Here is a 22,490-nt window from a genome sequence, read left to right on the forward strand (position 1 = left end):
GGGCCCTCTTGATTGTCGTTTTCATTGGAATTTGCAGAGAAGAACTCAGCCTGAGAAGCTAATACTTTCTAAATAAAGTTTGGAGAAAATCACCTGTTGAGTGGTGGTCAACTAAATTTCTTAGGCCCCTGTAATTCTTAAGCCTACAGTTCATTCAGATGTCATATACTTATCATGAATTTGAATCAGTGTGGGGTGTGTGTGTATATTATGTATATATATAAATTAGAAGAATTTTATTTCCTTTAGTTGGTAATATGGATTGGATGGTGTACATATATATAATTTGTGAAGTGATAAAAGTGTATTTAAATAATTTATTCCTGGTGACTTATTTTGGTTTTTAAAATATCACATTATTTAATTGGCCTCCTGTTACATCATTGGCTATATTAAAATCTAAGGACTAATTGTAGATTAGTGGTCTTTATCATATCTTGGTATAAAATTTGGCTAATGGTTATTTTGCTGTGTTTTACTTACTGATTTCTAGTGCCCCGTGGTTATGAATGTGCTTCGGTTTCATAATGCCTCCTGCTATGGCAGACATCCTTGACATCTGGGCGGTGGATTCACAGATAGCATCTGATGGCACCATACCTGTGGATTTCCTTTTGCCCACTGGGATTTATATCCAGTTGGAGGTACCTCGGGAAGCTACCATTTCTTATATTAAGCAGGTATGTTAATAGGTATTATTTCTATATGTTTAGCTTACTATGTCACTTAGGAGGAAATATTCTATAATAGAAAATGTTAGCATAAATTATATGTGATAATGATACTTATGAAGTGATAGTAATTAAGAAAAATTATAGTAATTAAGAAAAATTAGCTTATATTAGCTAGTTTGAAATGTTTGTGTTATTAAAACCGTCAAGAAGATATTCTCTCTCTCTCTCTCTCTCTCTCTCTCTCTCTCGACTAATGATGTTGAGCATCTTTTCCTGTGCTTATTGGTCATTTGTATCTTTTTTTGGAGAATTACTGTTTCGAGACGTGTACTGATTTTTAAATTTCATTTTTTTTATTGAGTTGTAGGAGTTCTTTATACATTCTGAATATTAATATCTTGTCAGATATATATGATTTGCAGATATTACCTCCCATTTCGTGGGTTGCCTTTTCATTCTCTCCATAATGTCTTTTGCTGTACAGAAGTTTCAAATTTTGGTAAAGTTCAGCTTACCTTTTTTTCTTAATTTTCTTTTAGTACTTTGAGCCTTCAGAATGAACAGTTTGCCTGTTTTTATTATTATTGTTGCTTGTACTTTCTCCTGTATGTTTTATGTAACTGAATCTGAGCTGAGGGTTGGCCACAATTTTTACTGCATGTCTGTTATTTCAGCTCTTAGCTTTTGTACTGGCTGTTAATCCCTCTTTGTGTTTGTCTGGTCAGTCTCTTTTACATTATCTTATCCAGGGAAGAGATGTTGAGAGATTGATTATGATCATTCTGACAGGACAGTGTTAGTAAGGATAACCCTGATAAAAGAATGCGGGACAAAAATAATTTAAATATTGTTTGGAGATCTGGATACATACTTTACATTAAAATTTTTTTTTGATCAGAAGTGACTTCTGCTTACAGAAATGTTAAATATGAAAGTTATCTTTGAGTCTTACTTGTCATAGATAATTTGTTTTTAGTAATTTTATTTTTGATACAGTTTTTGTGCACTATGCCATTATATTACCCTCTAAACATGGGATAATACCATATATACTCTCTTATAATTTGCTATTTTAAGAAAAAAATATTTTATATCGTTTTCCATTTCAGAATGAATTTCTATTTTTTATATTCTTCTATTTCTATAACTTATTTTCACAGTTCTGTAATATTCTGTAATTCATGTAACCAGTCCTTTATTACTGAACATTTGATTTGTCCATAGTTTTTAATTTTTACGGGCAGTGCTGCAGTGAACATCTTTATATCTTTGTACACTTGAACAAGTGTTTCCATTCCAGAAAATGTCTTACTATTTTTTTCTCATAGATGTTATGGAAGCAAGTTCACAATTACCCAATGTTCAACCTTCTTATGGAAATTGACTCCTATATGTTTGCATGTGTGAATCAGACTGCTGTATATGAGGAGCTTGAAGATGAAACACGAAGACTCTGTGATGTCAGACCTTTTCTTCCAGTTCTCAAATTAGTGACAAGAAGTTGTGATCCAGGGGAAAAATTAGACTCAAAAATTGGAGTCCTTATAGGAAAAGGTAATATTAAAAATTCTTAGTATGAATTCTTAATATAACTATTTTTATGTGTATAAACATGTAGTAAGTTATATTTAAGACATTACTTTTCTTTTCTTTTCTTTTTTTTTTTTTGAGGCGGAGTTTCACTCGTTACCCAGGCTGGAGTGCAATGGTGCAATCTCGGCTCACCGCAACCTCCGCCTCCTGGGTTCAGGCAATTCTCCTGCCTCAGCCTCCTGAGTAGCTGGGATTACAGGCACACGCCACCATGCCCAGCTAATTTTTTGTATTTTTAGTAGAGACGGGGTTTCACCATGTTGACCAGGATGGTCTCGATCTCCTGACCTCGTGATCCACCCGCCTCGGCCTCCCAAAGTGCTGGGATTACAGGCTTGAGCCACCGCGCCCGGCCCAAGACATTACTTTTCAAAGTGTGATCCATGGGCCACTGCTGATTGGTAAATTGTTTCCAGTTTGTGATAAGGTAAGTATAGAAATTAAGAGTAAATGTTTAGAAACTCCTCAAGCAATATGATATTGCCGTAACATTCAAAGGTTTATGTTAAATATGTGCTTTTTTCTCTTTTTTAAAAATTTAAAAAAATTTTTTGTTTAGGTCTCTTGTCTAATGTTTTGTTTTGTTTTGTTCTTTATTGAGACAGAGTCTCGCTCTGTCACCCAGGTTGGAGTGTAGTCGCATGATCTCGGCTCACTGCAACCTCCGCCTCCCAGGTTCAAGCAATTCTTTTCCCTTAGTCTCCTGAGTAGCTGGAATTACAGGCATGCACCACCACGCCTGGCTAATTTTTGTATTTTTAGTAGAAACTAGGTTTCACCATGTTGGTCAGGCTGGTCTTGAACTTCTAACCTTGTGATCTGCCTGACTTGGCCTCCCAAAGTTCTGGGATTACAGGCGTGAGCCACTGCACCTTGCCCATCTTTTTGTTTTCTAATGATTTATTTGTTTGTTTATTTAATTTTTAAAAATAGAGACAGAGTCTCGCTATGTTGTCCATGCTGGTCTCAAACTCCTGGGCTCAAGTGATCCTCCTACCTTTGCCTCCCAAAGTGCTGACCTATCTAAACCTGTGGTATACCTTAAGTAAGGGAAATATCTAGATTTTAGGTCCCCCCCCCCACCCCCCGAGACAGAGTCTTACTTTATTGCCTAGGGTAGAGTGTAGTAGTGTGATCTTGGCTAACTGCAACCTCTGTCTCCTGGATTCAAGTGACTCTCATGCGTGAGCCTCTTGGTTAGCTGAGATTACAGGATTGCACCACCACACCCAGCTAATTTTTGTACTTTTTGTAGAGATGGGGTTTTGCCATGCTCGCTAAGCTGGTCTCATACTCCTGACCTCAAGCAAACTGCCCGCGTCAGCCTCCCTAAGTTCTGGGATTACAGGTGTGAGCCACCATGCCCAGCCTAGTCTGTAGGATTTTAACACCCTCTTTAGTATGAATAAATTGTTCACTCAATAGTTTTTAAATAGAAAAACTATTTCACTGTAAGTTTTACGGTAGTCTTTTTTTTTTTTTTTTTATCTTTTTTTTCTGTACCTGTACATTCAAGAAATTTTTTACAGTAGTCTTAGGGAAAATTTAAGCTTTGCTATCAGATTCTCTTACAAGAAGGTATGTAGGGTATTAACTGTTTTTGTTTTTTTGTTTTTTTGTTTTTTAAGATGGGGTTTCACCATGTTGGCCAGGCTGGTCTTGAACCTCCTGTTCTCAGGTGATCCACCCAGCTCAGCCTACCAAAGTGCTAGGATTGTAGGCGTGAGCTACCTCGCCTGGCTTAACTAGTTTTAAAATTAAATTACTTAGCCTAAAGTCTTCTTATTTTTGCAGAATTTCTGTTTTTAAGAGATCTTTATGGTAGTTCCCAAATTTAGGCTTAAAATGAATATGCTCAGAGATTGGGATGCAGTGAGTCTGGAATAAATGAAAGCTGTATTTTTTTAAGGTGATTTTAACAGTCAATTGAATAGGGTCCTTTATTCATAATATATTGAAAACCATTACCAAAACGTTAGTGAATGCAGTTCAGTAGTATTAAGTGTTTATACTTGAAATTATACCAGTGACTGTGGGTGATATGGTCTTTGCTTAGAGCTCACAATCCAGTGGGAAATGAAGACCAATAAACACAGTTTTAATGCAGTGTATGAACCTCTGTGCTATGTAAGGAAAGGTCACCTTCAAATACTGTGTGAAGTCACTTAAATGTGGAACCTGAAAAAGTTGAGCTCAAAGTAGAGAGTAGAATGATAGTTACCTGTTGAGGGCAGAGTAAGGGGTGTATTGGGCTGGGAAAGGGGAGACGTTGGTTAATGGATACAAAGTTTCAGTTAGCAGGAATAAGTTCTGGTGTTCTATTGCAGGGGTTCTCCTCTGCTCCCTGTTAGGAAGCAAGCCACATAGCAAGAGGTGAACAGCATGTTGGGTGAGCATTACCACTTGAACTCTGCCTCCTGTCAGATGAGTGGCAGCATTAGATTCTCACAGGATCGTGAATGTGAAGAATCCTGTTGTGAACTGCACATGTGAGGGATCTAGGTTTGGTACTCCTAATGAGAGAGAATCTAGTGCCTGATGATCTGAGGTGGAACAATTTCATCCCCAACCACCCCCACCCCCATTCTATCGCGTAACACAGTGACTATAGTTAATAATAATCTGTATTTCAAAATAGCTAAAAGAGAATTTTTAAATGTTCTCTTCACAAAGAAATGATAAATATTTGAGGTGATATATATGCTAATTGGCCAGATTTGATCATTCCACTGTGTATACACTTGTCAAAACATCACATTGGCTGAGCGTGGGGGCTCATGCCTATAATCCCAGAACTTTGGGAGGACAAGGCAGGTGGATCACTTGAGACCAGGAGTTGGAGACCAGCCTTGGCAACATAGCAGCAAAATCCCATCTCTACAAAAAAAATATACCACGTGTGGTGGTGTGTGCCTGTAGTCCCAGCTACTTGAGAGGCTGAGATGGGAGGATCACTTGGCTTGAGCCCAGGAGGTTGAGACCCCAGTGAGACATAATCGGGCCACTGCATTCCAACCTGGACAACAGAGTGAGACCCTGTCTCAAACAAAAAAAAAAAAAGCAAAAAAACTCTATCACATTGTACCTCATAAATATATGCATTTATTATTTGCCAATTAATGAGGAGACAAAACTTTTGAAAAGGAAAGTCACCTTCTATCAATTAAGTGAGTCAGAGATGACCTCTTAGAAGACGTACACCTAAACTGAGCTATCAATGCTGATTAGGAATTTGGCAGGTGAAGAGAGGTGGAGAAAGGAAAAATAAAAAGAAATGGCACGTGTGAAGAGTGGCCTATTCAAGGAAAAGAAATTGATTATGGCTAGTGTAGGGGGACAGATAGGCCATATAGGGAAGACTAGAGAGGCAGCCGTCTTCAGATCATACAGTACCATCCAGGCCATGTAAAAAGTAGAAATTTACTACTAAGAACACTTGGGGAGCTATTGAATAAATTTAAGTAGGGAAGCATTGTGATGCATTTGCATTTTAGGAAGATTATTCAGGTTGTAGAATGAATGGATTGGAGGTATTAAGAATTTGAGTAGAGAAACGAGTGAAAAATGATGTAACCTAAAGGAAGGGTGATGATGGCCAGGATTAGATTAATGGCTACAGGAACTGAGAGAAGTGGACAGAGTTGAGACATTTAGAAGGTGGGTTAAACATGATTTGTAGTAGATTAAGAGAAATAAAGCATTTGATTTTTGTTAGATGTTAGTGGGTACTTATTTCCTCACCTGTAATACCTATTGCCTATGAGTAGCATGAATATTAACAATGTGCTAAAATGCTTCATCCAGTCCACCCAAATTACAGTTCATTTGTAGCTAATTTAGAGTAATGTATTTCATTCTAGATTTTAAAGTAGGAAATTATTTTGTACTCTCAAGATTTTACCTTTGCTGTGTTATAAAACTTAAACATTTTTATTTTTCTATATTTTATACCACAGGTTGCTTCTAGGATATATTTTTGAAATATCAACTATTGTTTTCAGTGCATAAAAATAAAAAGAAGACAACACAACCCTTACAGACATGCATACATTCAAATAGTACAGTATACATTAACTTTATGGAATAAAAAGTAACTTGCCTCACTGTGCATTCCTCCCCAATACTACAAAATAACACTGTAGAAATAGAGTCACCCCAAGTATCCAAAATAAAAGCTTATGCATATTCTATATTCTTTCTTTTGACTTTGTAGAAAAGGAATTTTTACCTGGCCCATTCTCTACCTACTTTAAAAAAATATCTGGGGCCCTTAAAAACACAAAGATTGATTGTATTCTTTTTTTCACTCTCACCACTGTGTAATGATATATAGATATATATCTTTAACCAGTTCTGAATGATGGTCTTTAGTTTACATTTTAATTATTATAAACAAAACTGCAGCAAATATTTTTATATTGATAGTATATCCATAGGTTTGTGGAAATAAACAAAGACCACTCAGATGAGAACAGAGACTATTTATGTAGAGGTTGCTATAGTAAAAGAACTTGAGTTTGGCAGAGACTCAAAGGCAGGCAGGGGAGTGGGAAAGCTTTACAGGGAAAAAAAGGGAAGGTTTCAGAGATGCCTGATGGGAAATTGTTGGCAGCGGGGAACTGGAGGTGGGCTAACTAGAAGCAAGGCATCTTATACGATTGGTGTTAGCGTAGTATACTGGGCTTTCTTGGTTGGTCCTTAATCTCTCAGGTTGAGATTATGATTGATAAAATTGTTAAGTCAAAGGGTGTGTGTGTGTGTGTATGTCTGTGTTGGTCCTTAATCTCTCAGGTTGAGATTATGATTGATAAAATTGTTAGGTCAAACGGTGTGTGTGTGTGTGTGTGTGTGTGTGTGTGTGTGTCTGTGTCTGTGTCTGTGTCTGTGTCTGTGTGAATGATTTCTAATAAATATTGCAAAATTACCCTCCAAAATGTTCATATCAATTTGGTTTCTCACGCAAAGTATACTAGAATGCCTTTTTCTCTCTACGCCTTCCAGCACAGGGTATTACCAGATTTTGAAATATGTTCCAACCTGATAGGTAAAAATTAATGCACACACTAACATTTAAGTATGTTGATTCGTTCTTTTAGATTTCTAAAATTATTTTCTGGAATAATAATAAGTTTTTGAAAAAGTTGTCATACATAATTGTCTTATTGGCAAAAGTGACTAAAAATTAAGTACAATCCATCTTTCAGCAATAGGTTTGAACTGTGCAGGGCCACTTATACGTGGATTTTTTTCAATAAATATATTGGAACTTTTTTGAGATTTACGACAGTTTGACAAAACTTTGATAAACTTGTATTTATTTATGATACCATAAAATACACATAAATCTATTATAAAAAGTTAAAATTTCAAAACTTAAATACACATTTAGACAGCCATACATGGTGCCATTTGCAGTTGAGAGACATGCAAACAACTGTAAAGATACAGTATTAAAGCTGGAATGCTTGAGAAGATAATTTAGTCAAGAAAAAAGAAAGACAGATCAACAATATGTCAAAAAATTCGGGTCCAATTGTAGAGCAAAATAAAATGAGACATGATTTTGAGTTATTCATGAAGAATAAGAAGAGGCTTGATAGATACATTTCCTTTTCTATGGCACAGGCATGATAACATTGGTTATACAGGGAAGAAAATATCCTAGCTTGTACTAGGCTCTCAGTAAGAAGCATTTAAATTGCCAAAATAATGTTGATATCATTTGTTAGTGTTTAGTGTTCAGATCAGCCTATTGACAATGTATGAAAGGCTTCATTTTTTATATTCAGAACTGAAGTTGAAAGTAATGCTGACAAAAAGAAAGCAGAAAGAGATTGAGAATTAGAGAAAGAGTGGTGGAATGAAAGGTAGAAATACATATTCAAAGTGGGGATGAAAAAATATTCAGTTAATGGAACAAGAACTAGAGGATTAGTATATTGTTCAAAGCTATAAATCAATAGATGTATTAAAAAGTGACATAACTAGCAAACATTTGGAGAGAGACAAAGGAAAGTGACGATAGTGTAAGTTGAATACTTATCTTTTGTAATGGGGAATTATTAAAGATCATGTAAAGTCAGTAAGTCAAATTATTGTTCAAACATACTATTTAAAGTTAGAAAGGTAGTTACTAGATGATCTAAAATAAATATCGTTAAATACATTTCCTCTAGGGAATGGGACTAGATTTCAAAAGGGTGGGATGGGAAACTGTGTTTTTCGTTTTAAGTCCTTCTGTGCTATTTAATTTTTTACCTTGTGCATGTATTAATTCAAAAAATTAATAAACTCAAATAAAAATCTTCCAGTGACTTCACATTGAAAAAAAAAAAGATACAGTATTAAATCATAACTGCATAAAATTAACTATAGTACATGCTGTTCTATAGTAATAATTTTGTAGCCACCTCCTGTTGCTGTTGTGGCGAACTTAAGTGTTGTCAGTATATGCTCACAAATGCCATGTGACTCTGATCATCTCCATTTGAGCAGTTCCTCTATCTAGTAAATTGCATATTGCAATAAAAAGGGATCTCTTTCAGTTCTCATGTATTTTTAAAATTGTGTTTGCTGCAATACTGCAAACCTTGATTAACCCAGTGGGACCCATATAAAATGCCACTTGCAATCCTAGAAGTACTTCTAAGAACAGAGAAAAGTCATCACGTTATAAGAAAAAGTTGAATTCAGCTGGGTGCAGAAACTGAGGCAAGAGGATTGCTTAAGCACAGGAGTTCTAGGTACTAGTGTGCTATGATCTTGTCTGCAAATATCTAAAAAAAAAAATGCTGAATAGCTTGATATGTACTGTAGATGGAGGTCTGCAGCTGTGGTTGCCTGCCATTTTGAGATAAATAATCCAGTGTAAGTACGATTTAAAAAAAAAAAAAAAAAATTCATGAAGCTATCACTGCAGCTATGTCAGCAGGTGCAAAACCTTGCCCTTTTTGTGAAACACTTTTAATCTCATATTAAGAATGCAGCTCATATGTGGTTGCACAATTGCTATAAGAAAGGCATACCTATAGACTAATCTGATTAAAGAAAAGGCAAAGTTCTGTGACAAAGCAATAAGAATGTGAAAGATATAATGCAGGATAATTTAATGCTAGCAAAGGATGGTTTGACAATTTTAGAAAGAGATTTGGCATAAAAAATGTCAAGATAACAGGATTAAGTGATTTCTTTTGACCTAGAAACAGCAGATGAGTTCCCAAAAGCCATTAAGAAAAAGATACCTGCCTGAACAGATTTTTGTTGTTTTGTTTTTGAGACAGGATCTCACTGTGTTGCCCAGGCTGTATCCTTGCCCTCCTGAGTTCAAGTGATCCACCCACTGCAGCCTCCTGAGTCGCTGGGACTACAGGCATGCACCACCATGCTGAGCTAATTTTTAATTTTTTGTAAAGATGAGGTCTCACTATGTTGCCCAGGCGAGTCTCTAACCCCTGACCTCAAGCAGTCCTCCCACTTCGGCCTCCCAAAATGTTGGGATTATAGGTGTGAGTGGCCTTGTCTGGACCTGAACAAGTTTTTAATGCAGATGAAAGTGCCTAATTCTGGTGAAAAAAAGCCACTAAGATCATTTATTAGTAAAGAAGGGAAGCCAGCACCCAAATTTAAGGCAGAAAGGCTAACTACTGTTTTGTGCAAATGCAGACTGTTTTGTGATACACCCTACTTATAAAGCTGCCCTTTATAAGAGCTTCTGAAAGAACCACTACACATAGAAAGGAACAAACAGTATCAGCCTTTCTAAAAAATACCAAAAAGTAAAGAGCATCAATATAATGAAGAATTTACATCAACTAATGGGCAAAATAGCCAGCTAATATTAAATGGCAGTATTAAACTCACATATATCATTATTAATTCTAAATTTAAATTGACTAAATCTCCCAATCCAAAGACAGGTAATTTGTATAAAAAACTAAAACCCATCGGTATGCTGCATCCAGACCCATCTCACATTCAAGGATACACAAAGACTCAAAACAAGGGATGGAGAAAGATTTACCAACCAAACGGAGAGCAAAAATAAATAAATAAAAAGCAGAAGTTATAATATTTGCCTCTGATAAAATAGTCATTAAAGCAACAAAGATCAAAAGAATCAAAGAAGGACATTATATAATGATAAAAGGATCAAAGCAAGAAGAGCTAAAGATCCCTGAATATATACGCACCCAATACAGGAATACCCAGACATACAAGACTAATAAAGAGACCTAGACTCCCACACAATAATAGTGGGAGACTTCAACATTAATATTAGACAGATCAATGAGACAGAAAATTAACAACGATATTCAGGACTTGAACTCAGATCTGGAACAAGTAAATGTAATTAACATTTATAGAGCTCTCCACTTTAAATACACAAAATATACACTCTTATCAGTACCACATCATATCAGCTTAGATGTTTAAATGAAATGTTGGTTGGCTCCTTGTTTGTTATTCTCTTCCTTCATTTTCTTTCATGTCTCCATTATTAAGGACAGTTATAGGCATACCCATATTTAGACTGCATTCTAGCCTGGGCAATAAAGCAATACCCCCATTCTCTCTCCCTCTTCCTCTTTCTCTTTCTTTCTCTTCTTTATTCTTATTATTATTCTTTTCTTCTTTTTTTCTTTCTCTTAAAAAAATAAAAAAGCTGCTAACCCCCAAACCTCGAAGGGAAAAAGAAACACCAGCTGCCAGTCTTTTGGTTGTACAACTAAAAGACCTGGACAGTGAGAACCCTTTTTCTGGATTGGTTCCATCAGTGCTCTGTTTGAAGTCAGGAAGTACTTTGCCAGTAAGGGACTACCATTTTTTTTTTTTTTTTTTTTTGAGATACAGTCTCATTTTATATCGCCCAGGCTGGAGTGCAGTGGTGCAATCTCGGCTCGCTGCAACCTCTGCCTCCTGGGTTCAAGTGATTCTTCTGCCTTAGCCTCCCAAGTAGCTGGGATTACAGGGACATGCCACCATGTACAGCCAATTTTTGTGTTTTTAAAAGAGACATGGTTTCCTCGTGTCAGCCAGGCTAGTCTTGAACTCCTGCCTTCAAGTGATGCCTCCGCGTTGGCCTCCCAAAGTGCTAGGATGACAGGAGGATTACAGGAGTGAGCCGCTGTACCTGGCCTAGGAGACTGCCTTTTAAGGTTCTTTTGATATTGGCTGATGTCTGTGGCCACTGAGAACCCCTGGAGTTCAGCAGTGAAAGCATCAAAGTGGTCTACTTACCCCTAAATACAATTTCTCTAATTTAGCCTATCACGAGGTCATAAGGACCTTTAAAGCTTGTTACTCATGGTACTCTATGGAAGAGAACCTGGATAGAACATCATGAAAGTCTGGAAGTATTACACCACTGAAGATGCCATCGTTGATATAGAAAAAATTGTGAAAGCTGTCAAATCCAAAACAGTAAATTCCTGCTGGAGAAAACTCTATGTCTAGATACTGTACATGACTTACAGGATTTACAACAGAACCAATCAATCAAGGAAATTATGAAATAAATTGTGGATATGACATAAAAGGCAGTCATGATGGTGAAGAGTTTCAAGATAGAAATATTGGAGAAATCCAAGAGCTAATAAACACCACATGAGAGGAATTAACAGAAGACTACTTCATGGAGATGAGTACTTCTGAACCAGTGCCAAATTATGAGGAAGAAGATGTGGAAGAACCAGTGCTAGAAAACAAATTCACATGTAACAGTTTGGCAGAAGGCTTCTGATTATTCAAGAATGCTTTTGACTTCTTTTATAACATGGACCCTTCTATGATACCAGCACTGAAACTAAAGCAAACAGTGGTAGGATTGGTACTATGTAGATAAACATTCGTACAGAAATGAAAAAGCAAAGAAGTCAGAAGTTATGATGTATATCTGTAAGGTTAGATACAGTATGCCTGCCTCTCCTGCCTCCCCTTCTACCTCCTTCACTCTTCTGCTTCTGCCATCCCTGAGACAGTAAGACGAACCTCTCCTCTTCCTCCTCAGCCTACTCAGTATGAAGGTGGTGAGTATGAAGACCTTTATGATGATCCACTTCCACTTAATAAGTAGTAAATAAATATATTTTCTCTTCTTTGCGATTTACTTAAAAACATTTTCTTTTTTTCTAATCAGAAGAGAGCTGGAGTAATTAACATTTTCTTTAGCTTACTTTAGGAATATGGTATGTAACTTAGATAACATACAAAATTAAGTGTTAACTGACTTTATGTTGTTGGTAAGGCTTCTAGTCATCAGTATGCTATTAGTGGTTAAGTTGTTTAGGAGTCCAAAGTTATATGTGGGCCGGGCATGGGGACTCATACCTGTACTCCCAGCATCTTGAGTGGCTGAGGTGGGAGGATTGCTTGAGCCCAGGAGTTCAAGACAGCTTGGGCAATATAGCAAGACCTCATGTCTACTAAAAATTTTAAAAATCATCCAGACATAGTGACATGTGCCTGTGCCTGTAATTTCAGCTACTTGGGAGGTTGAGGTGGGAGGATTGTTTGAGCCCAGGAGAAAGAGGCTACAGTGAGCTGTGATCGCACCACCATACTCCAGCATGGGTAACAGGACGAGAGTCTCTCTCAATGAATGAATGAATGAATGAATGAATGAATGAATAAATATGTTAATTTTCTCCTCTGTTGGGGGTTGGTGCCCCAACTGCCCTGTTTCAGAGTCAACCAAACAATAAAGAACAATTTTACGTTTATAGGATTTTTGACTAATATAACATATGATAACAATTTAAAAATCACAATGAACTGAAAATTCAATCTATAACATTTAAGTGTACTAAGTTTTCTTTGGTTTGTTTTTGGTGTTTTAAAGTTTTATCTTTTAGAACAGTTACAGGTTCACAGCAAAATTGAGAGGAAGATACAGAGATTTTCCATATGCTCTCTGCTCCTATGTATCGTAGCCATTCCCATAATATACCAAGTTTTAGGTTAAATAGTAACTTGATTCTTAGTTTTCTTTTAATATAGTATTGAAACTGTTTTTCAGATTCTTAGTCTTAGATATTTTACATGTGATTTATTAATACTTGGCTTATAAAAACTATGAATATGTGTGGCTTTAAAATAGGTATTGTGAATTACTTTTTAAAATTAATAAGCAAATTACACTTCTTGATGAGGTTTTGAGTTTTTTTTTTTTTTTTTTTTTTTTTTTTGAGATGGAGTTTCGCTCTTGTTACCCAGGCTGGAGTGCAATGGCACGATCTCGACTCACCGCAACCTCCGCCTCCTGGGTTCAGGCAATTCTCCTGCCTCAGCCTCCTGAGTAGCTGGGATTACAGGCACACGCCACCATGCCCAGCTAATTTTTTGTATTTTTTAGTAGAGACGGGGTTTCACCATGTTGACCAGGATGGTCTCGATCTCTTGACCTCGTGATCCACCCGCCTCAGCCTCCCAAAGTGCTGGGATTACAGGCTTGAGCCACCGCGACCGGCTTGAGTTGTATTTTTTTTTTTTTTTTTTTTTTGAGACGGAGTTTCGCTCTTGTTACCCAGGCTGGAGTGCAATGGCGCGATCTCGGCTCACCGCAACCTCCGCCTCCTGGGTTCAAGCAATTCTCCTGCCTCAGCCTCCTGAGTAGCTGGGATTACAGGCATGTGCCACCATGCCCAGCTAATTTTTTTGTATTTTTAGTAGAGACGGGGTTTCACCATGTATGGTCTCGATCTCTCGACCTCGTGATCCACCCGCCTCGGCCTCCCAAAGTGCTGGGATTACAGGCTTGAGCCACCGCACCCGGCCGAGTTGTATTTTTTAAGAACACAATTGTATGTGTGTCTTCTGTACATGAGATTTATTGCTTTATCTGGCTTTTTTGATCTTTCATGGTATTTTCCTCCCTAGTTTGATCTGCTTGATAAAAGCCAAGCACCCAAAATCCAAGTTAGTTTTTGTTTAATATACTTTGTATTCTTTCTGTATTCTTTTTTATTATTGTTAGCTACTGAAAATGACATCTTCAAAAAATGTTTTTAGGTCTCCATGAATTTGATGGCTTGAAGGATCCTGAAGTAAATGAATTTCGAAGAAAAATGCGCAAATTCAGCGAGGAAAAGATCCTGTCACTTGTGGGATTATCTTGGATGGACTGGCTAAAACAAACATATCCACCAGAGCATGAACCATCCATCCCTGAAAACTTAGAAGATAAACTTTATGGAGGAAAGCTCATTGTAGCTGTTCATTTTGAAAACTCCCAGGTAGGATTAATTTTTTTTTTCTTCTTTTCTTTCCTTTTTTTTTAATCGCTACCGCGAGTGTTTTACTTGGTAAGGATTATATTTTTTTAAGAAATATTTTGTAATAAATTTCTCATTTTTACCTGAATGCAGCTTCCGTTTTAGACGTGTCTCTCGCTTACCTAGCAAACACTGTTATAAAGAACAATTTTAGATTTAAGATGGAAATGTATTTAGGATTATATATAATAGTCTAAAGTGATACTCTTTGCACTTTTTTTTTTTTTAATGCAGTGGAATGGTGATTTAGAATGGGATTGGTAAACTGTATTGTTGAATTGGTTTTTACAGTTTTAAAGGGACGTTTAAAAAAGAAAAATACCTCAAAGACTTGTAAAGAAATATTTAAAAGAAGAAGAAAAAAGATTATAACAGAGACCACTATGATGTATGTTGTTTGCCAAACCTGGTTCTTTACAGAACAAGTTTGCCAACTGCTGATCTAGATAGTGTTCCTTATTGCAAATATTTTCTTCTAATGTGATTTTTTTCCCCCCATCTATAGAAATGAAAGGCCTAACCAAAATGGTCTCTTTATTTCCATATTCTTAAATTTGCTTTCTGTGAATTAATTAATGATATGGAAGTCGGCATTATAATAGAGTCCATATACAGCCCATCCATTTCTGAATGTTCATAGCACTTATATAAACGAGATGATACTGTTGCTGTTGTAGCAAATATAGTCATTCTAGCGTCTAGGATCTGCCATTAGATTAAGGTAGAAACGCAAGGTGTTTTTTTTTGTTTTGTTTTTGTTTTTTAAGACAGTCTCACTCTTGCCCAGGGTGGAGTGCAATGGCTCAATCTCGGCTCACTGCAACCTCCGCCCCCCAGGCTCAAACACTTCTCCTGCCTCAGCCTCCTTAGTAGCTGGGATTCCGGGTACACATCACCACACCTGGCTAATTTTTGTATTTTTAGTAGAGACAGGGTTTCGCCATGTTGGCCAGCCTGGTCTCGAACTCCTGCCCTCAGAGGTTCTACCCATCTCAGCCTCCCAAAGTGCTGGGATTAAAGGCATGAGCCACCATGCCTGGCTGGATGTTTTGTTTTGTTCTTGAATTACTGTGATAACCAGAGTAATAACAACAACCAGTTATGCAGGGTAAGTGCTGAACGACTTAACAGTCATTCTCTGTTGAGTGCTTAATCCTGCAAAATTCCTGGTACAATATATTTTTCATATATTCTCCACTTCCCGCAACAGACCTACAAAGTGTTGTTGTCTTTACCCCATTTCATGGTGAAGAAACTGAAAGGAAGAGAAGTTTAGTGTTTTATGCCATCCTCATAGCTGATCAGTGGTAGAGCCAGGATTTCATCCAGGTGTCTCTGGTTTACCTAATTTTGCCTCCTTTTAGACAACATGTTAATAAGTATTTGTTAAAATAGATGTGAAAATAAGATTCTACCTTCAGGAATTTTCTCTAGACAGGGAAGTTTATCTAGGGAAAAACACCATTTGTCATTATATCCTGAGATACATTGAATCTAAAATTCAATTTAAGTCAGGATTTGAGTATCATTAAAATGTCAGGGTCAAATTTACAATACTGTTTAAGGATTTCTGCATGGTCAGGAGAGGTAGAATAGGGGAGTTTAGTGTTGAAAGGTGATGAGAATTTAACTTGAGAACACTGGCTTGGCCAGGTGAGGTGGCACACACCTATAATTCCAGTACTTAGGAGGCTGAACAGGGAGAATCTCTTGAACCCAGTAGTTTGAGACCAAGTTGGGCAACATGAGGAAACCCCATATGTACAAAAATTAGCTGGGCATGGTGCTGCACATCTGTAGTCCCAGCTATCCAGGAGACTGAGGTGGGAGGATTGCTTGATCCCAGAAGGCAGAGGTTGCAGTGAGCCAAGCTTGCACCACTGCACTTCAGCCTGGGCAACAGAGTGGTAAACAATATTTCATGAAGTCATTGAAAGTGATGTTGAACAACTGCTTGAAATATGGGAAAACCATTGGGATATAAGATCATTGGTGTCTTGTTGGGAGGTGAGGTCGGGCAGGAAAGAGGAGACTTCTGAAAATGATTCCCAGCGTCCTAGACTGAGTTCTTTGATGTGCGTGGCACCATCTTAGTCTGTTTGGGCTGCACTGCTGTAACAGAATACCATAGACTGGGTGGCTTGTAAACAACATTAATTTATTTCTCACAATTCTAGGGTTTTTTTCGTTTTGTTTTGTTCTGAGACAGATAGAGTCTTGCTTTGTCGTCCATGCTTCAGTGCAGTGGCGTGATCTAGGCTCACTGAAACCACCTCTTTTCAGGTTCAATGGATTCCCCTGCCTCAGCCTCTGAATAGCTGAGACTATAGGTAGGGAACCACGCCCAGCTAATTTTTTGTATTTTTAGTAGAGGCAGGATTTCACCATGTTCATCAGCTAGTTTTGAACTCCTGAGGTCAAGTGATCCACCCGCCTCAGCCTCCCAAGGTGCTGGAATTACAGATGTAAGCCACTGCGCCTGGCCTGTTTCTTACAATTCTGGAAGGTGGGAAGTGCAGGATCAAGGCACCAGTTCATTCCGTGTCTTATAAGGGATTGCTTCCTGGTGCATACTTAACTGCGTTTTTGCCATGTCCTTATGTGGCAGAAGAGGGGAGGAATCTCTCATGGGTCTCTCTCTTTTTTTTTTTTTTTTGAGACAAGTCTCGCTCTTGTTGTCCAGGCTGGAGTGCAATGGCACGATCTCAGCTCACCACCACCTGTGTCACCACGCCTGGCTAATTTTGTATTTTTAGTAGAGACAGGGTTTCTCCATGTTGGTCAGACTGGTCTTGAACTCCCAATCCCAAGTGATCCACCTGCATCAGCCTCCCAAAGTGCTGAGATTACAGGCGTGCACCACACCTGGCCTGGGGTCTCTTTAAAAAAGGGCGCTAATCTCATTCATGAGGGCCCTGCCCTCATGACCCAGTCACATCCGAAAGTTTTCACTTCCAAATATCGTCACATTAGAGATTAGTTTTCTGTATATTGATTTGTAGGGGGAGACAGAAACATTCAGTCTGTAGCAGGCATCAGCTCATAAAAAACACAGACGAACAAGTAGAATACTGGAAAAAATAGATGTGAAATAGTAAGTTTAGGTTTTAAAGTTTGAATCTGGCCTTATATCTTTAGTATATGATCATATAATGGGAAATTACCTTGCTAGATTATGAAAGGATTCAGGTGTTATCTGTCCCATTCAGTCTTAACGATGAACAGATTTGGTAATGCTATATCAATTCCAAACTATATCTTCATTTTTCATTGATTAGAATTTCTATATGTTTCTATTTACACGTTTCCAAAATTGGTCGTAATTACTAATTTATGGTTTAATTAGTATAAAGTATGGCTCTCTTCTTACCAGTGAGAAATGTGTAAGTTTTTAAAAATATATATACAAAATATAGCTACAGGTTGTGTGACTTTTTAAAGAAGGATGTTCATTGGAAAATGCCTGATGCTAACCTTTAGTTAAATATTAATCTTACCTGTGGAAACTGTGCACTATGAATACAGTAAGATGACTTGCAAATGATCAGAAATCTTTATATTTCAGTAAACTTGTCTACATTCTAAATATATGTCCATATAAAATTTGTTAAGGATGTACCTATAGAAATATTATGTACATTTGTGCATACTATTACATGTTTATAATAGTGATTTTTTCAGCATAAATGTAACATTTACTTTTTCCCCCACCTCCCTCCCCCTTTAGGATGTGTTTAGCTTTCAAGTATCTCCGAATATGAATCCTATAAAAGTAAATGAATTGGCAATCCAGAAACGTTTGACTATTCATGGGAAGGAAGATGAAATTAGCCCCTATGATTATGTGTTGCAAGTCAGTGGGAGAGTAGAATATGTTTTTGGTGATCATCCACTAATTCAGTTCCAGGTATGTATATTATCTATGAATTTACCAGAGAAGTTCACAAGTATATATATATTTGTTATTTCTGATTTTAAAAATGTGTACCCATAGTGGAACATTTGGAATATAAAGAAAATTATACAGTATTGAATAGTAAATATTCATAATAGTACTTACCTCTGAGATAATCATTGTTAACATTTTGGCATGTTTTTGTCACTTTTGTTTGAAGTTACATATGTATTTTAGCATAGTGATTGTATGCACAAATGTGTGTATGTACGTGTTTGTATTCTGCTTTTTTTTTGAGACAAAGTGTTGCTCTGTTGCCTAGGCTGGAGTGCAGTGACACAGTTTTGGTGCATTGCAACCTGTATTTCCCAGGTTCAAGCGATTCTCATGACTCAGCCACTTAGTAGCTGGGATTACAGGTGTGTGCCGTGATGCCCAGCTGCCTTTTGTGTTTTTAATGGAAACAGGGGTTTCACCATTTTGGCCATGCTGGTCTCCAACTCCTGGCTTCAAGTGATCCGTCCACCTTGGCCTTTCCTAGTGTGAGATTACAGGCATGAGCCACTGTGCCCAGCGCATTCACCTGTTTTGATTGTTTTAGTTAGTTTTATAATTATTTTCTTACATCATTATGAATTTTTGACACTTTGTTAATAGCAGCTTATTATTTTGTTATATGATACAAATGTGAAATATTCTGGGAGTTGTTAATCAGTTTAAAAATTGATTAAATGGTCATCCATTGAATTGTATAAGAACTTATTTGTGATTATTCATTAGCTAAGTAATGGAAAAGTTTTCAATTTTAGTCTGAAATATTTGTGCATGGAATTTCCCTTTCTGTTTTTTGTTGCTTCCATGTATGGCAAGAATTTTGTAAGCATTAGGTTTGACCATTCTCAAAAGCCTTTTTAAATAATTTAGATATCTATTTTTATTTAATTCAGAATTATTTGAGAATAGTTCTGTACGGTACTGAATTGCCCCAGATTATTTTTGGAGTAGGGTGTAGTTTAAATATGCTATGGTGCAGTGCAGCACCCATCCCTCTATAAGGTATACTGTTTAAAGACGAGGTCCTTGGCTGTGCCTTCAAATAACATGAAGATGTTTTTGTTGAAATATCTTGGAGACTGAAAAATAGTCATTATGTAAGGGACATTATTGTAAGTGCCCAGTTAGAGGTTAGTAGTTACAGAATTTTAGGAAAATCTTGTTGTTTTGTGATATTATTATTGTTATTTAAACAAGAGGGATACAGGCATGCCAAATATAAAGTGATGTGTGTTTGAGACTATGGAGCTGTAATTTATTAGTAGGTAATGTGATGTTACACATCTTCCCACGTTTCTGGTGTGGCCCTTAATTTTTGTGATTTAGTACATACAAGGTCTAGGAGCAGGCCTATAGTCCCAGGTACTCCAGAGAGTGCAGTGGGAGGATCACTTGAGCCCAGGACGTCGAGGCTGCAGTAAGCTGTGATCGTGTCACTGCACTCCAGCCTGGGCAACAGAGTGAGATCTTGTCTCAAAACAACAAAAAAAATTATATTCTTGTTATTCAGCTGTGGTTTAAGACATACTTTCACAGTGCATTTGATATGGTGTTGTTCAGCTTAATTTTATTCTATTGATTTAGGTGTTGGCTTGAAAATCAATACCTTCTTTTTTCTTGCCACTATAGTATATCCGGAACTGTGTAGTGAACAGGACCCTGCCCCATTTTATACTTGTGGAATGCTGCAAGATCAAGAAAATGTATGAACAGGAAATGATTGCCATAGAGGCTGCCATAAATAGAAATTCATCTAATCTTCCTCTTCCATTACCACCAAAGAAAACACGAATTATTTATGTAAGTTTTATTTCTGAACCTTTAGTAACCCCAAAAGGCATGTGATTGTGTTAGTTTACATAAGTTTCACATGTATTTCCTTTGCTCACTTCTCCTTCTGTGAAACCAATGCATATTTGCCAAAAATCTATCATTTATTTAAAAATTATCTTTGTAGATACTATTATTTTTACTCAAGCTGCAATTAAATGTAAATATGCCATTTATATTTTTGGTGTGTTTTTTCTGCTAAAGAAAAATGCCATCAAATTAGAGATTTTGATTTAAATACAGGACTTCAGTGAGTAGTTGGAGACATTCTAGTAGAAAAGTTAGATGTGCATAAATAATTGAATTAACCAGTATATTTCATTTCTATCAGCTTAACTATGATAGTGTTTTTGGTATAATTTACCTGCTTTCTTAATACTGAATTCTTTTAGTATTAAACATATTTGAAGGGCACTATTTTTTTTTTTGAGAATGTAATATATTTGTTTATTTGAACAGTTAACACTTTTTAGTCAGTTATTCAGTCATCTCAAATGGTATATTTAGCTGCTCCTTGCTGATGTTATTTCTATATTAATATAAACGTTCAACTTAATTTATACAAAGCTTTTATTACTATTTGTTAATGCTTTTAATTTAGTGATATCTCTTAGCATTAGTGGAATGCTGCATATGTTTTGCCATGAAAGCCAAGTGTTAGGAGTTATAATGTTTAATTTCGTATAAATGACTTTCAGTTGTTACTTCAGAGCTCTATTTTCATAATTTTGCCAACAGACATTAGAACAGATGACAATTTCATTGCTAGCATAGAAGATTCATTTCTTTCATTAAAATAATTTGTATCTATTTTATTCTTTTACAGCATGTTTGGGAAAATAACAACCCTTTCCAAATTATCTTGGTTAAGGGAAATAAACTTAACACAGAGGAAACTGTAAAAGTGAGTACCCACTAAGATTTGGATTTGCTATCTGCTCCAGTGTTTGAATGACTCACTGATAGGCTCAAGAATGTCACATTGGAGATTGAATTTTACTCACGTTGATCAATTACATGGTACAGAATATGGTAATTTATTATTAAGACTCTTGAGAATTTTTATTTAAAAATTTTGTTTAAGAATTCAACAACTTTTGAATTGTTAGAGATCTATTGGAAAGATTGAGATTATTTTTCCACTATATGTTACATATTTCTTCTGTATATTATATAGAAGAAATATATAATATAGATGGGTGAGACTGAAGAAAGTTGAGAGAAATAATTCAAAGGTACAGGATAGAGTTATCTTGGTTGAATAATCTAGAGATTTACTGTACAACATGAAGACTATAGTTAATAATATTGTATACAGTAAATTTGCTAGAAAAGTAGATTTTAGGTACTCTTACCACTCCTCACTAAAAAAAACAATAGTAACTGTGTGTGATGATAGATATGTTAATTATATTTCAGCAAGTGATATTTGAGCCACAACTGCAAATCACATGTTTTTATGCAAGCTTACTCTCCTCTCAGCCTTGCCTAGAGCTGCATTGAACCCCTCCTTCAGTCTCCCCCCGCCCCCCCATTTTAAACTTGCTGAGCACAGAGAACATCTAATACCATTTCCTGGAAGAAAATAGGTTACTACGTTATGGACCACAAGTTGTTAACACATGGGGATTTATTGCTCAATCCCACATAGTATAAAACATTTATTTTCCCTGTTTTGCTGGGTAGGAAATTAAGTGGATAATTTGTGTGATCCAAGAAAGAGATTTGATTTGTTTGGAATGTTTGTTGCTTTGAAGATACATTCAGGAGCCTCTTGCCAAAAAGTACCAGTGACTTGCTTTTGTACATGGGCATTAAAGATTTTGGGGGAGAATAGAAGGGTGGTTACTATCTTTGGTGGTTAGACAAGTGGGTGAGGCTGTGAAGAAAATTGAGAGAAGTAATTCAAAGGTACAAAGATAGAGTTATCTTGATTTAATAATTCTAGAGCTCTAATATATAACATGAAGACTACAGTTAATAATAATGTAGACAGGAAATTTGCCAGGAGAGTAGATTTTAGGTACTCTTCAAAAAAGAAAGGTCACTATGTCTGGTAATGGATGTGTTAATTTACTTGACTGTGTAGTAAGCACTTGACTCTATATTAAAACATCACGTTGTATACCTTAAATATATACAATTTTAGAAGAAGATTCTTTGAGTAGCTATCAT

General features: G+C 36.5%; 1 protein-coding gene across 7 annotated transcripts in view; it reads left to right on the plus strand.

The window, feature by feature from the left end:
• PIK3CB (phosphatidylinositol-4,5-bisphosphate 3-kinase catalytic subunit beta) overlaps positions 1–22,490 on the plus strand; it is a 254,144-nt gene that overhangs the window by 141,302 nt on the left and 90,352 nt on the right. For all 7 annotated transcript variants that reach the window (XM_074405842.1, XM_074405841.1, XM_074405843.1 and 4 more), the window contains 6 exons: positions 494–680; positions 2,003–2,228; positions 14,274–14,497; positions 18,264–18,443; positions 20,115–20,285; positions 21,142–21,219. In XM_074405842.1, the coding sequence (XP_074261943.1) occupies positions 510–680; positions 2,003–2,228; positions 14,274–14,497; positions 18,264–18,443; positions 20,115–20,285; positions 21,142–21,219 (1,050 nt within the window). In that variant the 5' untranslated portion in view covers positions 494–509. The remainder of the gene's footprint in view (positions 1–493; positions 681–2,002; positions 2,229–14,273; positions 14,498–18,263; positions 18,444–20,114; positions 20,286–21,141; positions 21,220–22,490) is intronic.

The sequence above is a fragment of the Saimiri boliviensis genome, chromosome 9 (assembly GCF_048565385.1).
Source record: "Saimiri boliviensis isolate mSaiBol1 chromosome 9, mSaiBol1.pri, whole genome shotgun sequence".
NCBI lineage: Eukaryota > Metazoa > Chordata > Mammalia > Primates > Cebidae > Saimiri > Saimiri boliviensis.